This window comes from Aythya fuligula, chromosome 3 (genome assembly GCF_009819795.1).
Source record: "Aythya fuligula isolate bAytFul2 chromosome 3, bAytFul2.pri, whole genome shotgun sequence".
NCBI classification, from domain to species: domain Eukaryota; kingdom Metazoa; phylum Chordata; class Aves; order Anseriformes; family Anatidae; genus Aythya; species Aythya fuligula.
Genome location: NC_045561.1, coordinates 810,205 through 826,534, shown reverse-complemented (window position 1 = coordinate 826,534; position 16,330 = coordinate 810,205). Strand labels below are relative to the sequence as shown.

General features: G+C 40.8%; 2 protein-coding genes across 5 annotated transcripts in view; both read right to left on the bottom strand.

Moving 5' to 3' along the window:
• The window catches only part of XRN2 (5'-3' exoribonuclease 2), a 50,047-nt gene extending 42,908 nt beyond the window's left edge, over positions 1 to 7,139 (bottom strand). The window contains 4 exon segments of the mRNA XM_032183646.1: positions 1,001 to 1,112; positions 2,326 to 2,437; positions 2,520 to 2,647; positions 7,016 to 7,139. Of these exon segments, the coding sequence (XP_032039537.1) occupies positions 1,001 to 1,112; positions 2,326 to 2,437; positions 2,520 to 2,647; positions 7,016 to 7,090 (427 nt within the window). The 5' untranslated portion in view covers positions 7,091 to 7,139.
• A 4,801-nt stretch (positions 7,140 to 11,940) lies between these two features.
• KIZ (kizuna centrosomal protein) overlaps positions 11,941 to 16,330 on the bottom strand; it is a 59,371-nt gene continuing 54,981 nt past the window's right edge. For all 4 annotated transcript variants that reach the window (XM_032183645.1, XM_032183640.1, XM_032183641.1 and 1 more), the window contains 2 exons: positions 14,439 to 14,482; positions 11,941 to 12,167 (listed from right to left, as the gene is read on the bottom strand). In XM_032183645.1, the coding sequence (XP_032039536.1) occupies positions 12,067 to 12,167; positions 14,439 to 14,482 (145 nt within the window). In that variant the 3' untranslated portion in view covers positions 11,941 to 12,066. The remainder of the gene's footprint in view (positions 12,168 to 14,438; positions 14,483 to 16,330) is intronic.

Sequence of the window (16,330 nt, the reverse complement as noted above, 5' to 3'; positions counted from 1 at the left end):
TCTGTAAAAACCCTGAACGCTTCCCTGATAACAATTAACACTTAGTGAAAAATTACTTTGTTTCAAAACAGCTCTTACCATTACATTATCTTCATCTTAAAATATGATACTCCTACATGTATAAATGTTGCTTGTTGCTTCAGAGAAGCGATTTCACTACCTATTCTAGCGAAAATCATGAAAGAAGTCTCAAAAAAACTGAACTTGCTAAACGAGATAAAACATTAGGAAATTTTCTTACTTGTTCTCCCCTATGTTTCCACTATCTATTCACTTGGGGTCCCAAACAAGGTTACACCAACTTCTTTAATCTCTGAGCTTCATAAAGGGCCTTCATAGTCTAGAAATGCTACAGGAAAAAGCGTTAAAAGTCTTTATCCTCCCTTTTTTATTTCTAACTTAGGTTACACAATGGCCCTCTCACTTGGAATATTCATTCCTCCTACACAGTCACCTGAATTAATTTCTCCAAACCAACCAGCATGTTTCAGTTACACACACTGCTTTCATTCAAGTCATGCTACTGTCACTCTTAAGTTGTGCTTTGTTCCCTTGTTGAGTTCAGTTTCCACTCTGACAAGTAACTACACTTGCTTGCCGTTCATTCATTATTCCTGTGCCGTACTATTTTCACGATCCCTACTTTTAAGCTGTGACTCTTTTTGTTAAGCCCTACGATATGGATTTCCTTCTATTAAGAGTTTTGTTTAGTGTCCCACTACTACATTTATCCCTGTTCTTCTGTTCATTCTTTTTTTTCCATAAAAAAAATAAAAACACTCAACACAAATCTATTTCAGGCAGGGGGACAGTAAAACAAGATGTCACTCTTATCTTGGATCTTAACTTTGGAAAAGAACAGATCCATCCTTCCATAGGTTTACTATACCCTTCTTCTTCTAGTAAGGCACAGATAAATATCCAGGGAGCAAGACAACCCTTTACTGAGGCACTCAAAACCAAAAAACACAAAAAACACCAGATGTGGTCACAGCTTTACCTTTTGCCAGAATTTCTTGTCTTATTTTTTGCTTCTCTTCAGCAGCTTCCATGCCCTCCTTTGATGCTCTGAATCTTCTTGACCGCTGTTGATTCATTTTTGCACGAGGAGCCTAACAGGTACCACAATGCGTCAGTTATTGCATCTAGCCAAGTATTTTCTATCTTCTGGTTGTTTCTGGTTTTTAAGACAAGTCTTTTGAAACTGGGATTCTGTTCTCTCACTCCCCTGTCACCACTACTAACACTCATATGGCAGGACAGGGGTCTGGACAATTTTTTTTAAAATACATTTCTTCAGCTTCTAAGTGAGGAAACCCAGCAGTATGCACATCTCTTACCACCATCTCAGAAATGCACAGTGCTCAAGAATTCAAAGATTCCTTCACAGAACAAATTAACCTTGCAGGGCCACGTATCTGAAAATAATTATTTATTAAATAACCCTTTTTCCAAAAATAATTTCGTAAAATTGTATTCGTGACTCTTTTGCAAATAAAAAGACTACAGCAGATGGTACTTAGTTATTACTTAATGCAGGTATGTTGGGGTTTTTAAAAGGATACACCAACATTTAGCTTGGATCACTTTTATAGAGACAAATATCTCACTAATTCCTGCACTTGAATGCAAGTAAAAATCTTTCTATTTAATAATGCTCATCTTACCTTGAAGAAACTGCAAAGCCTAGACAAACAGCCAAAACTTAGCAGACCTACCAGAAGTCTGCTAGGGTATTTTGGTGTCTTTCACTGAGACAACACAGTCTGGATAGAGATAAATTCAGTAAAGTGAAGGTTTTACAAAAAGGTGGCATCTTTCATCAGACCAACTGATATGCCAGGTGGGATAGGGAAAAGGTATGGAAAAAGATAGTCTTAAATGTCCTGGTAAAGCTAGCCTGTGAAACACTCCATAGCATGATTAAGTCACTGCCTGTTTCAAGTGCATGTGCTTAAATGGTTTTCTGGTCTTTCCCTTTCATCTTTATGCAACAAGACTGTTGCATAAATCATTACTAAAGCCATAGAATAGAGGAAGATAAGAAATAGTTGCAATGTTACCGTCTTAAGGAATTTTCCTGCGTTGTAGAAGCAAAGTTCTAATTGCAATAGACTACATCAGTTAGCCTAGGTAAACCCACAGACAACAAAACTCACAAATGGTTTTAAATACCCTCACCTAAATCTAATTAACAGCACGTTTTACTTATAGTTTTTCATTTTAGGAAACTATTTCATAAAGGATCTTATAATAGCAGATGTCATCGATCCTAATGCTGACAACAGCTATTACCAGGAACTATATACATATATCAATACTTACTACTCCATCTATAGCCATGTATAGAAGTCGTCTTGGTCGTACAATGTTGAAAATCCTGTCAATATACTCAAAAATCGCAACCATCATTTCATCTTCATTTTTAGGTGCTGGCCTAAAACATAGATTATTTCATTTAACACGTGAAATGCTATGAATAATTCCTATTTAAAGATAGATACAAAAAACTGCCTTACTTGTCTTCTGGATGTGTACAAGGGTGAATTATACCATTCATGTCCAAATATAGATTATCAAACTCAACCTCATTAGGGTTAGGCTTGCTTGTATCGATTGAAGCCTTGACACCATTGCATTCTTTTGCCTGTGAAAGCAGATGAAACAATTATTTTAGTACTCAATTATGGAAGTTGCAAAAAATAACCAACTGAAACACTAATGTACGGACACACAGGAGCTGATTACTTCAAGAACAGTAAAAAAGACAGCAACAAACTACCCACAAGATAATTACCTGGAGTATCACACTTATAGTATTAAAGCGATTTTGTTTTAAGACCTTTATAAATTAGCATGACCTGAAGGCATTATGATGAACTACAGCAGAGCTGGCTCATACCTGTTGATTAGCATGTATTATAAATATTGTTTCAAGAAGTTTCCACACCTTGCATTTTCCAGGAAAATAATTCTTTTTATCACCAGAACCATACAGACTCCCTCAAAATGTAGTAAAGGGATTTCAAAGTTTCTAATATAATGCTCTAAAGTTAATGTGACAACAAATGTCAAAAATCTTCTTACTTTTAACACTCAATTTTTCAGATGGACACACATAAACAAACTCGTACCATTGTCTTTCCTCACTGCAATCCAACATTTAATTCACAGATACAACTGGGGAGGGGGAGGCAGCCAAAACAGTGACCGCATATTGGAGTGAAGCAGATGACATGACAAGCTTATGCAAGTAACAGTGTATCAGTACATCCTGATGAGCAAAAGAAAAGAACATTTTCTTTTCCCCCGGAGTCTGCTATACATAGAAAGGAGATCCCAGCAGACAAAAGTCACCATTTGGGATATATACATATTACTTTTCCTGTTGGCTATCAAATGCACTGAAGTGCTCAAACCTCTGAATTCTTGACTCTGAGTTTGTCCATGGATATATTTGAAATGCTAAATAAATCCCCGTCCTTACTTCCCACTTCTGAAAGTGGGTCAACTTTCAGCTCTAATGCTTCTCTTTCTTTATGTTAGTGCATTTTGTACTACGAGGCTGCTACATGCCAAACATCAAATTCAGTGTTAAACAGTAACACCTACAGCCATCTATATTCAGGGAATTATTCAGTGATCTTGAATGCTTGCAAGAAACTAAGTGTGGTAAATCCATGAATACAGAGAAAATTAATCTCAGCTGAACACCCAGGAAGTAATAAATGATCCCACTACTCAAGGAGAGGCGGGGTCAACATAATACCAGTTTATTTTATTCATGCCGGCACGCCAACAAAAAGCAACTGTCTTGGCAAAGAGAACAGTCTCTGTAACCAGCCCTGGGCAGAGATCAGCACTGGCACTTATAATACCTACGTGAGCACTCATCCCCTTCTCCCAAGAAGTCAAAAAAATAAGCTTGGAAACACGGGTGAGATCCATCTCCTCTGTTCACGGTGGATTAGCAATCACATTCTATTCTGATTCCTCGCCACACTTCTTTGTGTGTTTGGTTTTGTTTGTCAATAAGTAGTTAGCAACACGCACAGCAATTATGAGCAATTCTGCATTGTCCTTTTCACAGTACTACAGCAGAAGGTATAAATCACCAGACTGAACACCAGTAACGTCAGGGAGCGAAGAGAGGTGAGTGACCAAGATAAAGTCAAATGTATTTTTAAAGAAGTCATGGCTGGAAAAGGTTATAAAGTATGACAAAGTTGGAATGCAGAGTACTCTAGAACAGTTCGCATTTCATAGTGTCTATTTTTATGTTAAGGCAACTATCAGAGAACTACATGAGGCCACAAGGAAAACTGGTTCTCCTATTGAGGTGAAACCCATCGACAGCTAATGTGCAAGCATCAAGTGCTTCCTCTTAACCCCCACCCGCAGACTTGCTGCTCTTCTAACAGTACTGAGCTCCCCACATCTCTAGGAGGGAGCTCCAACCACTGCATTCAGAAGCTAAAACCCGCAGGCCATAGCACCAGTTTCCTTACAGTCTTCCTGCCTAGAGTAGGAGCAGAACTAGGTGAACTTATTCCAGTCATAAAAGGCAAAAGTTAAACCTCCAAAGTCTTTATTCAGCATTTACAGTTTTCACAGTTGAAGAAGTATGCAACATTTCCAGTGCAATTTTGCTGATTTTAAATAACACTAAGTACCTCTATTTCATGTTTAAGACATACAAAGTTCATGCTAATTCACATTTCTTCTATCATTCATTCAAATTAGTCAAATTCCTACAGATGAAATCTTGACCACTGTTTGGATCCTTCAGAATTCAAAAAAAGCATGTTAGCATGTTACTGAACTTCTTAAAACACAAAAACACCCTTGGCTTGAGCAGAAACTACTTGTCAAGTGGAAACACCATACTGCAGCTTATGGCTTTTATAAAGTCACTCTGGGCAACCCAGACCTACAGTTCTAAAAGAAGAGTATTCATTCTCACTTATATCAGATAACAGGACAAGCAGCTTGTCTTGTGTTCTACTTGATCTTTCATCAAACCTCTTGCCAAAGCTAACTGTGACTCAGAAGATATCAAAGGCTTACAACTATGTGATATGGAAAATAAAATTGCCCTCTCCACAGGTCCTATTTTCAGTCTTAAAGGTAAAGCAAAATAAGTCTGATCTCTTTCAGATGGCTTCGAAAACCATTCAGTTTTCATCTGCATACTGTTATGTCAGCAACTTTGCCACTACACGCTCAAAACCGATCAGCTTTTTAATGCAACAGACTTAAGTATCTGGGAGTAATATAACTAAACTGTTCACTTTTAATCTACAGCTGCTTTTGAAATGACTGAAAATAGATCTTCAAATATGATACTTTAGATGCAGCTTGAATGAATTTGATTAAGGATCTCCTAGATTTTATATTATCTTCAAGATCTTCCTCTTATTCTTCCTGCTCAGCTTAAGAAAGATTAATCAGATTTAAGAAAAACGAATGATCTAGCTAGGTAAGAGAATGAGGATCAACTGTTTAATATTTCAGAGAGAAGCTACCAGGAGGTACAAAATTTATGATTAGAAGGATTTCAAAGCCATCCTAAAACACACAAAGGAACGATTATATTGTGTGAGAAATTTAAATTCCTCTATAGTAAGACAAACTACGGCTTCTCCCTGCGGTCCTAGTCAACTCTCAAATTTATTACAACTTTTTATATTCATATATGGTCTCATAAATGTGAGGTATTCACGAGCCCTCCTAGCTGTAAATGCAACATGCTCTTAAGTTGGAACAAAGCAACACAGATAGAGACATCATTGTCTGAAGCTTCCACTATCATCTATCTATTTGACTCAAAAGACTTGCCATATTTTTCCCTTTTCTTTTAATAAAGAATGTTTGCTGTTATAATTTGGATTATTAGAAGTAAAAAGACGCACAAAAACATACTCCAAACACCTCTGCACACACCTTCGCTTTACCTGGCCATCATAGCAATTCTGATTAAATAAAGGTCCGACTCCACATTACACACTTGCCACCTACTTTCCCCAGCACGTGCAAGCACGCAGCACTGTCTCCTTGAGCCTGGATCCTCAGAATGGATGACATCTGAGATGGCACAGAAAACCAGACTTGGCCAAAGTGGCCACAGCCATCACTGTTGGATGCCAACAGCCTATTCCAGAGAAAGCATTCATACAAGCATCTCTTAAGCAATACCCGTCAGCAAACAAACCACCTTTTTTATAGCAGTTCCTCAAACCTCACTTGTGCACCAGTCACAAATTAATTTCTTCCAGCTGCAGGTAAAACCACCTTCACACATTCTGCTAAGGCAAGCTAATAAGCCGCATTGGTGATAAAGAGTAACTCACAGTTTTAACTGTGAAAGAGCTGCAGCATTTCATCAATGCAGATGTTTCCCTGCCTGAACCTGAAAAGCAAGAACACCATGACTACAACAAGAGCTGAACAGTAACTATGATTTAATGGCCTGCCACTCAGATACACTGAAACCTTGCTTAAGACAAACAGATAATGTACGAAGTCAAAAAACGGTATCAATACATAGTTTATCACGTTTTTCCTGCACATTTCTATCTCCCTCATGGTATGGTAACTCTCAGATAAGAGGCACATCTCTCCCAGGGCACGGCAGGATGCAGCGGGAAAGTGCAAGCCACAACACGAGCCCAGCAGCAGGCTCAAGAGTACAGACCTGTGTTGATCTTGGATGCAGTCACAACATCTTGTGTTGATGGGTACTCAAAAGAAAAAACAAAAAAAAAAAAAAACAGAGAAAAGCACAGACAGGAGGCTGCAGAAAGACCAGTAAGTGAGAAAAAAGCCTCACAAAAACAAACAAACAAACAAACAAAAACAATTAGAAAGACCTAAAAATTATACAGCCCTCAGGGGGCGCTCAGGGCGGCCCCGCGGCCCCCGCCGGTTACCACACAGCGCGGCCGCCACGGCCGCTGCCCCGCGGGCAGGCCCCGTCCCGTCCCGTCCCGTCCCGTCCCGTCCCGTCCCGGCTCACCTTCTCCTCCACGCAGCTGACGATGATGGAGGGGTACTTGCGGCTGAGCCATCGGAAGAAGGCCGGCACCCCCATGGCGGCCCGCCGAGCCGAGGCGCAGCCCAGCCGAGAGGAACGGAGCGGAGAGGAACGGAGCGGAGCGGAACGGGCCGGGCGGCGGCGGCGCTTCCGGGGCGGGGGGCGGCAGCGCCGGCCGCCATCTTGGGGGCGGGCATGCGCAGGCGCGGGGCAGGGTAGGCACTGGCTGAGCTTCGGCTGGCAGAAAGCCGTGTTAAAAAAAAAAAAAAAACTATTGGGAAAAAAAAAATAAAAACTAATTGAAAAAAATAATAAAAGGTACATGAAAAAAAATAACTAAAGCTGTCTTTCAGCCTTTCTGCGGGGTGGCTCAGGCAGAAGACGGATGATAAAAACGGGTCAGGGAAGGGCTTCTCCTTCAAAGCCAATGCTGCGGGGCTGCATGCAAGTTTAGTAAGACCCTCCGCTTTTTTTATTAAGAATAAAAGTTTGTCTTTTTCACCTGCAGGAAGAGAGGAAAGCACTACCTGGCACGGTGAACTTAGTGCAGGTCAGCCAAGCAGACTGGCAGGAGGGCAGAGACTGCTGCATGAAGAAACCCCTTCACCTCATTGCGCCCACACAAGTAAACACTATTAAGTTAGGTGCTTGATGGTGTTGAAATGGAATTAAAGCTTCAGATAGTAAAAAGAATTAATGTGCAGCAGACTTTGTGCGCTGCTGTGTCCTGGCCCTGTACACCAACTTGATTAGAAGGGCAGTGACAAAGGCGAGGGAGGATAGGGGAAAGGAGCCCAGGAATCACTAATAAAATAACAAAACCTCAGCAGTGCTTATTGAGTCAATGCTGCTGATTTGGTGAGGGGAGAAGAACCTTGCTAATTTGCCAGAGGAAAAATTAACCAAATATTGTATTCTTTGCCTTGCTTAGCCATTCACTGTTGTCACTCCTCTTACAAAATTTGTGACTTGAATAATTACCCAGGTAACTTTGTATTGGCACTACAGCTGTTGTATCAGCTCGAGTTTGTGCTTTATCTGTTCCTTAGAAAACCAATCCTGATTGAAGTTTCCTAGTGTATTGCTTCTCCTTCTGGAATTTTAGTATATAGTAAGGAAGCTTTGTATTTACAGTTTGTGTTGTCATCAGTTGTTTTTCTGATAATACTCTAAAAAAAAAAAAAAAAAAAAAAAAAAAAAAAAACACACACACAAAACAGCAGCAAATGAAACACAATCATCTTATCTTATAATTTATCTTGTAATTACTTGCATAAACAAGCTCTGAAAAAAATTAATACTGCAACAACCATTTTCTCAAGAAGTCAGTATACATTTTACGGGGGGAAGAAAAGCAAACAAAATAAACAAAATTATCCTGCGAAGGTCCTAAAGCAAAACTGCACAACAGCCAGCACTGGAGAACTGTCTCCCACAGAACATGCTGACGTCTGTATGAGCAGGACAACTCCCAGCCAGAGCGGAGTCACAAAGAGGACCGTGCCCTCTCAAGCTGAGGCATGAGATACCCCCAAACAGCAACATTTAGCTTGTTTTTGGAACCTTCTCCAACTATTTTCAGTGCGACCTGCATTGAACACTAGGCAATAAACCCCAATGTACGTAGGTCAAAATGAGCCAGTCTACAAGGAAATGTCATACTAACCCTTCTCAAAACAGGAGCTCATTGGAGCTCTGCACATTACCTGAGTGCCCCCGCAGACTATGCCACCTCACCAGATGACAGCACCTATCCAGCATTTTTTTTGCAGGCACCTATGTGCTAACTTGTTTCTGCGGGCGTGAGCTGAACTTTGGCCTCAGCTCTGTACAGCTGTGTGGATGTGACACACAAAAAAGGACATAGCACTAAGTCATGGTAAATACGCAGCACACTTCTTATAGTATTTTCCGTAGATGAGTGGCATGCTGATTTAAATCTGTTCAAGCTGCATTGATTACAGTCCTGCTGTCCATCAGCATCATGTCATCATCTTGGGGCTGCCAGTATGGCAGCTGTCAAGGAGCTAAATAAAGTTGACTGGCAGAATGTTTTGCATCTAATGAGTCTGTGCACAAGAGTATAATAAAAAAAAGTGCTCTGGAGGAACTTGCTATCGCTTAAATACTGAAAGAAAGATGTTGCCTTAGCAGAAACTCCCAAAGCCATCTGTCATCTGTCATGAGCTGCATGTCTACGGCTGAGCTGGACTAAGGGAATGGAAAGCACCAGAGACTAGTGATGGGTGCCTTGTATCATGCAAGGAGATTTAAAGTGGGCTGACATCAACAACCCAGAATCAAAGAGCTTAAAACGACAAAGGCAGTGCAGATTTGATGCAGTGTTACTTTGCAATGCAGCCTGCTAGAGAGACTTTTTCCAACTGAACTTCGGTCTGACATTCACTGGAAGTCATGTAGCAATAGCCTGTCTGTGGCGTGGCACACCGCTGAGCTTATATTTAGCAAATGGCTAGAACCATCAGGAATGAATTACCACAGCTGATCAGAAAAAAAGAACCAAGGAGCAATAAAGCATGCACCAGCCCTACCATGATGGGTTCAGACATTTGTTATGCTGCAACTCTCCTGGGTGATACTGAACCTACAAAAAGGAAAATAAGCTTCTAGCTTACTGCCAGAAGGCTGAGGAGAAGTTCCTAAACCTACCTGGTGGTCCACCAAGAGCAGTAGCATGACAGTGTTAACACTTCTGGTTGTACTGCCCCTATATTGCAGAATTCTTTCTTGAGTATTGCTGAAAATTTGCATGACAGTCCCGCAACGTGTTTTTGTCCTGCTGAGGCTTTGACGCTAGGAATGGACTGAGGCTGGCCACAGTTATGAGGAAGGAGTGGGAAGCTTTGCCACTCACCCTCTCCAGCAGCCCAGCATAGCCCATCCTACACCATCACTTGTCCCATGGGAATTGTTGCCTCAGGAAGCAGGAGACCTCCTGTGGTCCCCAGGTGCTGCCAGCTCCTCTTCTCCTCCTCTAACCTACCACCTCTTGGCCATCAGCCTTTGAAGGGCAGATCACAGGAGCCTTAATCCAAAGTTACCTGCAATCTGATGGGTACAGGAACTCCAGCACAGTGGAAGAGGACAAAATCCTCTGGTGAAGTCACCTCTGTCCCAGGGTCACCCCAGCTAAGCGCTCCTCTTCCTCCTGCCTGGGAAACAGAGCAAACAGCTCTGACCTAGGCAGACCTGTATCACTGGCTGGGATCCACATGACCACTGCACGCAGCTGTCTCATACTACAAGAGCCCTGGTCACACACTCACCCTGCTCCATCCTTACCAGCAGCTGATTTTCCAGTTGTTGAAATAATCAACACCACACCATTGCCAACTTCAAACTCGGGACCTATGAGATGAAGCAAGCCAACAGACAGCTATGCTAACCCTTTTTTCTGTTTTAAGCCTTCTGCAAGTCTGTATTCCATATTTTCAAGCATGGCTCAGACTACATGTTCTTTTTATTACACAGAATATTGTTACCATTTTAAATTTGTTTTTGATGGACTAGAACCAAAGATTGGTGCCTGTATTCAAAGATGCAGTACCGCTTTGCTGCAGAGTTTAATTGGGGTGCTGTTTTTTGCTTTTGAACTTATCATAATTATGAACAGATTATTTTTTTAATATGTCCCCTGGTTTCTCCCTTCGAAAGAAAATCTCATATTTAATGAACTTAATTTTAGATAAAAGGAATTAAAAGAAGAAAATTAAAAATGCATGAAGCTCCTAGAGTCATCCAATTACTGTGATGTCCATACAGCAATGCCAGCATGGATTTTACAAAGCAACTAAAAGCAGAAAATCACTGAGGATCGCCACATGTAAATGCTGTTCTGTTCCAAAATGTGCTGAATTAGAAATGTACATTTTATGCATTTCTTCTTCTTGATCTGTTGCAGAAGATAAAGATCAAACATGCCAGGCAGCCCTGAGTAGCATATGTATGCATACCCAGAATGCCTTTATTTTTTCAAAACCACATTTAGATCTGTAGTCAAAATATTAGAATACATATATGCATCAGAAGAGGATAGTCTTTGCATTCACAGTGCAACAAAAGCAGCCACCAAGCTGGTCAGCAGTAGTATTGCTACCAAGCAGTGGTGGCCTAAAAAGCTTCCAGCAAAAAAGAGAAGGCTGATGTAGCCATGAAATACTACTGTCCAGGCACAGTTTTCTTGAGAAACACAGAGAAATACATTTGGATCATTTGTGACAAGGAACAAACAGATTTGCCTCTCCATTTGTCAATGCCTCTTCTAGATTTTGATTTGAATTTGACCCAAGTTCACAGCTGACAGAAAACATTCACAGAGAAATACACACACTCAACATGATGTCATCACTGCCCAAAAGATGGCCATCACCACGCAGCAATATTACCCAACAACACGTTTCATACTTCCAGTAGCTGGGACCACCCTCAGAGTAAGTTTAATTCTGTCAAGCTAGCAGCCAGTTTGTTTTTTGACTTAATGGATATGATTTCCAGATCGTTACTGACAGACACCTCACTCGTGACAAGCTGTTCATCTCTGTCACACAGGATTACCCACAATACAGCTGCATCCTTGGCCTTGTCTGCTGGCACTGGGCAGGACCTGCAGACAGCCAGCTCCAGGAGCAGAAAGAAATGGGGTACCATACAGATGGACCCAGCTCCCTCCTCAAGGAAGTTGTTTTAAAGACAGCCCCAACCCTCTGAGGTGAAACATTCAGGGACTAGCACTGTGTAACCATCTCAGGGCCAGCGGACACATCTTCATTTGGTCCCCAAGAACAAAGACGTCACAAGTGGGCTCAATCTTATGGGTCAGGATTTCCTTCAGATTTCCTTTCCTTCAACTTATTAGTTAAGAGAAAACATACATACAAGGAGGCTATATATAATATTTATTTTGCATTTAAAATTTTCTTCAAATACAAAGTGATGAGGTGCACTTTCACCATAGCAGCACTCCGACCTTGTGCAAGATGTTGATTTCTTTCCTAAAAGCCAGAGGTGGAATCTCAATCATAGAAGTCAAATTCATCTGCTTCTGTGCTGTGAACTTGTGGATGCAAAGCAGTCTCACTCTCCAAGCTGCTGACATCAGATATGCCCCAGAAAGCTGAGAGTGAAGAAAAAAAATTATAAAATCTTTTCCATGTTTATATCACCATAATTTTACAACATAATTTTACAGCTCTTTTGAGGTAGCCAGACAGCATGGTTTGTAAAAAAGGTCAGTGTTTCAAAACACTGCCAAGCCTAGGTGTGCACTTTGGATACAGTGTGTTGTCAACAAGTTGTGGTCTCTTAATCGAGCTGCTGTGGAGAAACAGTGCACTCATTTACAAGTCTCACTTCATTGTTCCTCAAGGTAGTTTAAGGGAACATTTCCACTCCAAGCAATTTACTTGACCATCTGCTGCATGAATTACAGCTTTGTCTATCATGTTCTAATTTCTCCCTCTACTTGACCCTGAAGTGAAGTCACAGTCAGACCATGACATCACAGAGTTGGCATAAAAATGAAAATGATGTCACAAATGGAAAAACGCCACTTTGTGACAGGATCAAATCCAGGCAAAAATGACTTCAAAGACCTGGACGGCTTTAACAAATAGATCTGGTAATTAGCAAGCAATTTCACAGAAACAGAATCACATTTAAATTTGAAGTGCCTGAGAGATTCCTCAATATGTAAATTAATTTGACCCATGGAAGGAAAAAAAAAACAGAAGCCTGACACACGGGGAAGTACACAAAGCTCTTCAGGATGAAGGCCTGATGAGATGATTCATGTGTGAAGGCTGCCAGCTCAATCGTGCAGTAACTGTTAATTTTTCCATTTCCCTTGATTTAAAAGAGAAAGGAAACAAAACCATAACAAAAAATATATATATATATATCCTTTTCTCTCCAGCAAAAGTAGTTTCTTCACCACAAAAGGGCCACCAAGGACTGCTGCTGATCAGCAACAACACTGGACTCTGAAACCTTTGAGACAGCATTTGAATTTAAAAGTAGCCCCAGGACAGCAATAAAAATAGGCTAAAGGACTTGGGGAAAATGCAAGCACAAGTCAATATAGAATTCACAAGCACAAGTGCTCCTTTCCACCTTGGACTCACAGTGCCCTGGGGCAGTGCAGGGGAAGGGGAGGGACATGGACACCTGAACCCACACTTCTCCCTTCCCTGCCCCAATGAATTCCCTTTCTACAGTGGGTTACAAGGGGGAAAGAACTCATCTTTCCCCCTTGTAACCCACTGTAGAAAGTGGCCACAAGCCAGCATGTCAAGCCTACAGTTACTTCCAGAGCCACACTGTCTGCCTGTTCCTGACCTTGTCAGAGGGTGGTTGTTTCTCCAATGGTAGCACAATAGCAGTGATGCCCCAAATGAGGCAAGACCCAAATACGGATTCAGGCAGCAGCAAGAGAGGAAAGCTGTCAAGCCTCATACAGAAATTGCAGCTCATATTTGACTGAAGTACTGTTCACATACTTTGTGCTTTTGATGGCACAAGCTATATAAACACCTTATCTACAAATGCAGCAGCTGCATCTTTCATCCTGTATCCCTGGCCCGCAGGCCTGCGCTCTGCCCAGGCCTGCCATGAACAGCAGAGTGATGCAGGCTGCACATGTGGGAAGAGAACAGACATGTCAAAAGGCTCCAAAAAAAAAAAAAAAAAAAGGAAAGCTCCCAGCAGAGAAGTACATGGGAGACAGATGTGCCAGAGGCACATGAACAGCAGCAACACAGCCATCCTTAAGCCAGTGCAGATCCCACTCTTCTGAAATATGTTCTGTACAGTTCAGGATTGCTGACGTCCAAGCAAAGAGCTCATAGGTCCCAGTGCTGCCTTTGCTTACAGAAGGCTCGATTAGAGTTGACTTCAGACACCAGTGGTTATGGTGGTTAAGAGTAAAATCAAATAGAATGAAAACACACAGGGCCCAGACCTTTTTTTAAAGGAAAGATTGCTTGCTCGTGGAAAAAAAAATTGTTCCAGACACAGGTAGGTACATGAGGGTGTCTGCACATGACTACAGTAAGCTTGTAAACAAACATGCTGCTGCCCACCTGTTCCTACACCCAGTATTTCAAAGGGGAAGATCAAGAAACAGTCAGATTTTTTCTTCACTGCCTGCTATGTGTTACTATTTAATTTAAACCCTGAAGCACAAAGATTAGTACTGCTTCCAAAACATATGCACTATGAAATGCATCCTCTGTGGTCCAGGATTTCGTATGTCAGCTATTTGCCTGTACTGACAGAGGGAAATTCACCATTTTCCCAGCTCCTTAATAATGTTTGTTGTAGAAAATCCCTAAGAAAAAATACACTAAAAAAGATATTGATTTTAAATAGCATAACATTTGTTTCTTACCTTTGGATTTTATAGCAGTTACAAATCCTTTCCTGATTCCAGTCCTGGAAAAATAGAAAGATTTTAAATATTTAGCACAATGCCACAAAATTAAAATATAAGGTGACTTTTTTCTAAGCTATGACATTAAAGAAACATCAGCAACTTCTGTAACTTTTTTTTAATAAAAACTCTCTCCTAGGGTTTTTCTTCACTTTTTTTTTTTTACTTTATAAAAGGTGGAAAAATTATCATGCAACAGGGACATTGGTCCAGATGTTCAAGCAGAGTGATTTGGAATCATTCCTTGCTAGCACTGCTGATTTACACTAGTAGTGAATTAAGGGTACAAAGGATCAGAGCTTCATCTATCTCTTGCAGTCTTTCAGATACACAAAGAAAATAAAGAAAAAATCCAAACAAAAATAAAAGCACCCCCCCACTGATGGTCACTGAACTTCCTCATTTCCCTTCCTGTCAGTGCACTCCTCCAAGTTAGCTACTGAGTTCCCATAGCATCATCCGTGTCCCTATGTAAATGTGCAATCTCCCAGCTGCCTTTGATCTACCTTGATGTAGATGCAGTTACGAGTCTGTTCTGTTAAATGACTGCTCTTGTGTCTAGAGCATCACAGGCCCTTTTGAATCTCTCAAACAAGCTGGAATCATTTTGATCTTTTGTGTGTAGCATGTGTATTGTGTTGGTGCTGTGAAATAATCTCATAGGGGCAATGATGTAGGAGAATTAACTGTTATATTAACAATCCTGCAATAAGCTCTAAAAATAAAGCCTCAGCTGATTTTAATAAGGAAGATCAAATAGGAGATATTTGTGACATTACTGCGTGAACCAGTAAAATATAAGCAAATGTCAAGCTGCAATTTGAAGTGGTTGCTACAGTTAGAATAGAACTCAGTTTCCAATCAGCTGTCAAAATTTCAAACAAATTTGCTGCATTTCATTTAAAGACATGGCAGCTAACACATAAGTACTTGAAGCAGGTACTTAAAAGTATTCAAACACTACTGCCAGGGAGGTATTTGTGAAGGAGATACAAAAAAAAAAAAGATAATTCACTGCTTGTCTTATACCACTGTAATCAGTAAGAACTTGTGATTACAACTGGAAAGCTAAACTTAAAGCAGGGGGAACTTTCAGCACATTACAGCTACCTATGTTACAGCAACTCTTCCCTTCATGCTAGTTACATCATATTCCTTTTCTACGAGCTGTGAATGTCATTAGCACAAATCTTTCAAGGGATACAAAAATTCCCCAAAGTAGAATATTAAACATATCCAAAGTTCAGCCAAGATACCAAACCAACATTAAAGTACTAGCAACAAGTAACAATACTAGTTAAGTAGCAGTGTGACATAACTAGTTACATATTATTTAAATAAATAACTTTAAAATGTGTTAGCCTTAAAGACTACCTGACATTTTGTTAGCATGCCATCCAAACCCCCTTTGGTTTTATTCAGTCAGATCCTAACCTGTATTACACTCCCACTTCCAATTCATTCACTTGACAGTACATTCAACAAGTATTTTAAGTCAGATACTACGGTTTGAATCCTGCAGTACACCAAACACCCTTAGCTCTTGCTCACTTTGGTGAGATTTTCTGACCCTCAGCATTTCCCTGGAGGTGCTCAATATATCCCAGGCTCAGCCCATAACATGTGCTCAAGAGGATGCAGCTCTGGCAGCTGCATCGTTCTTCCCCTGGGCACAGAGTAGGAAGCCACTTGTTGCTGAGTTGCAAATTGAGAGGTGACTTCTGTGGCAGACTGCACAAGAGCCATTTTATCTTCAAGTATTTCATTAAAACAAGATCATGCAGCTGACAGTGACTGTTTACACTGCTTACTGCTTCGCCTTCCATTGTCAGGAAGGGAGATGTATGGGC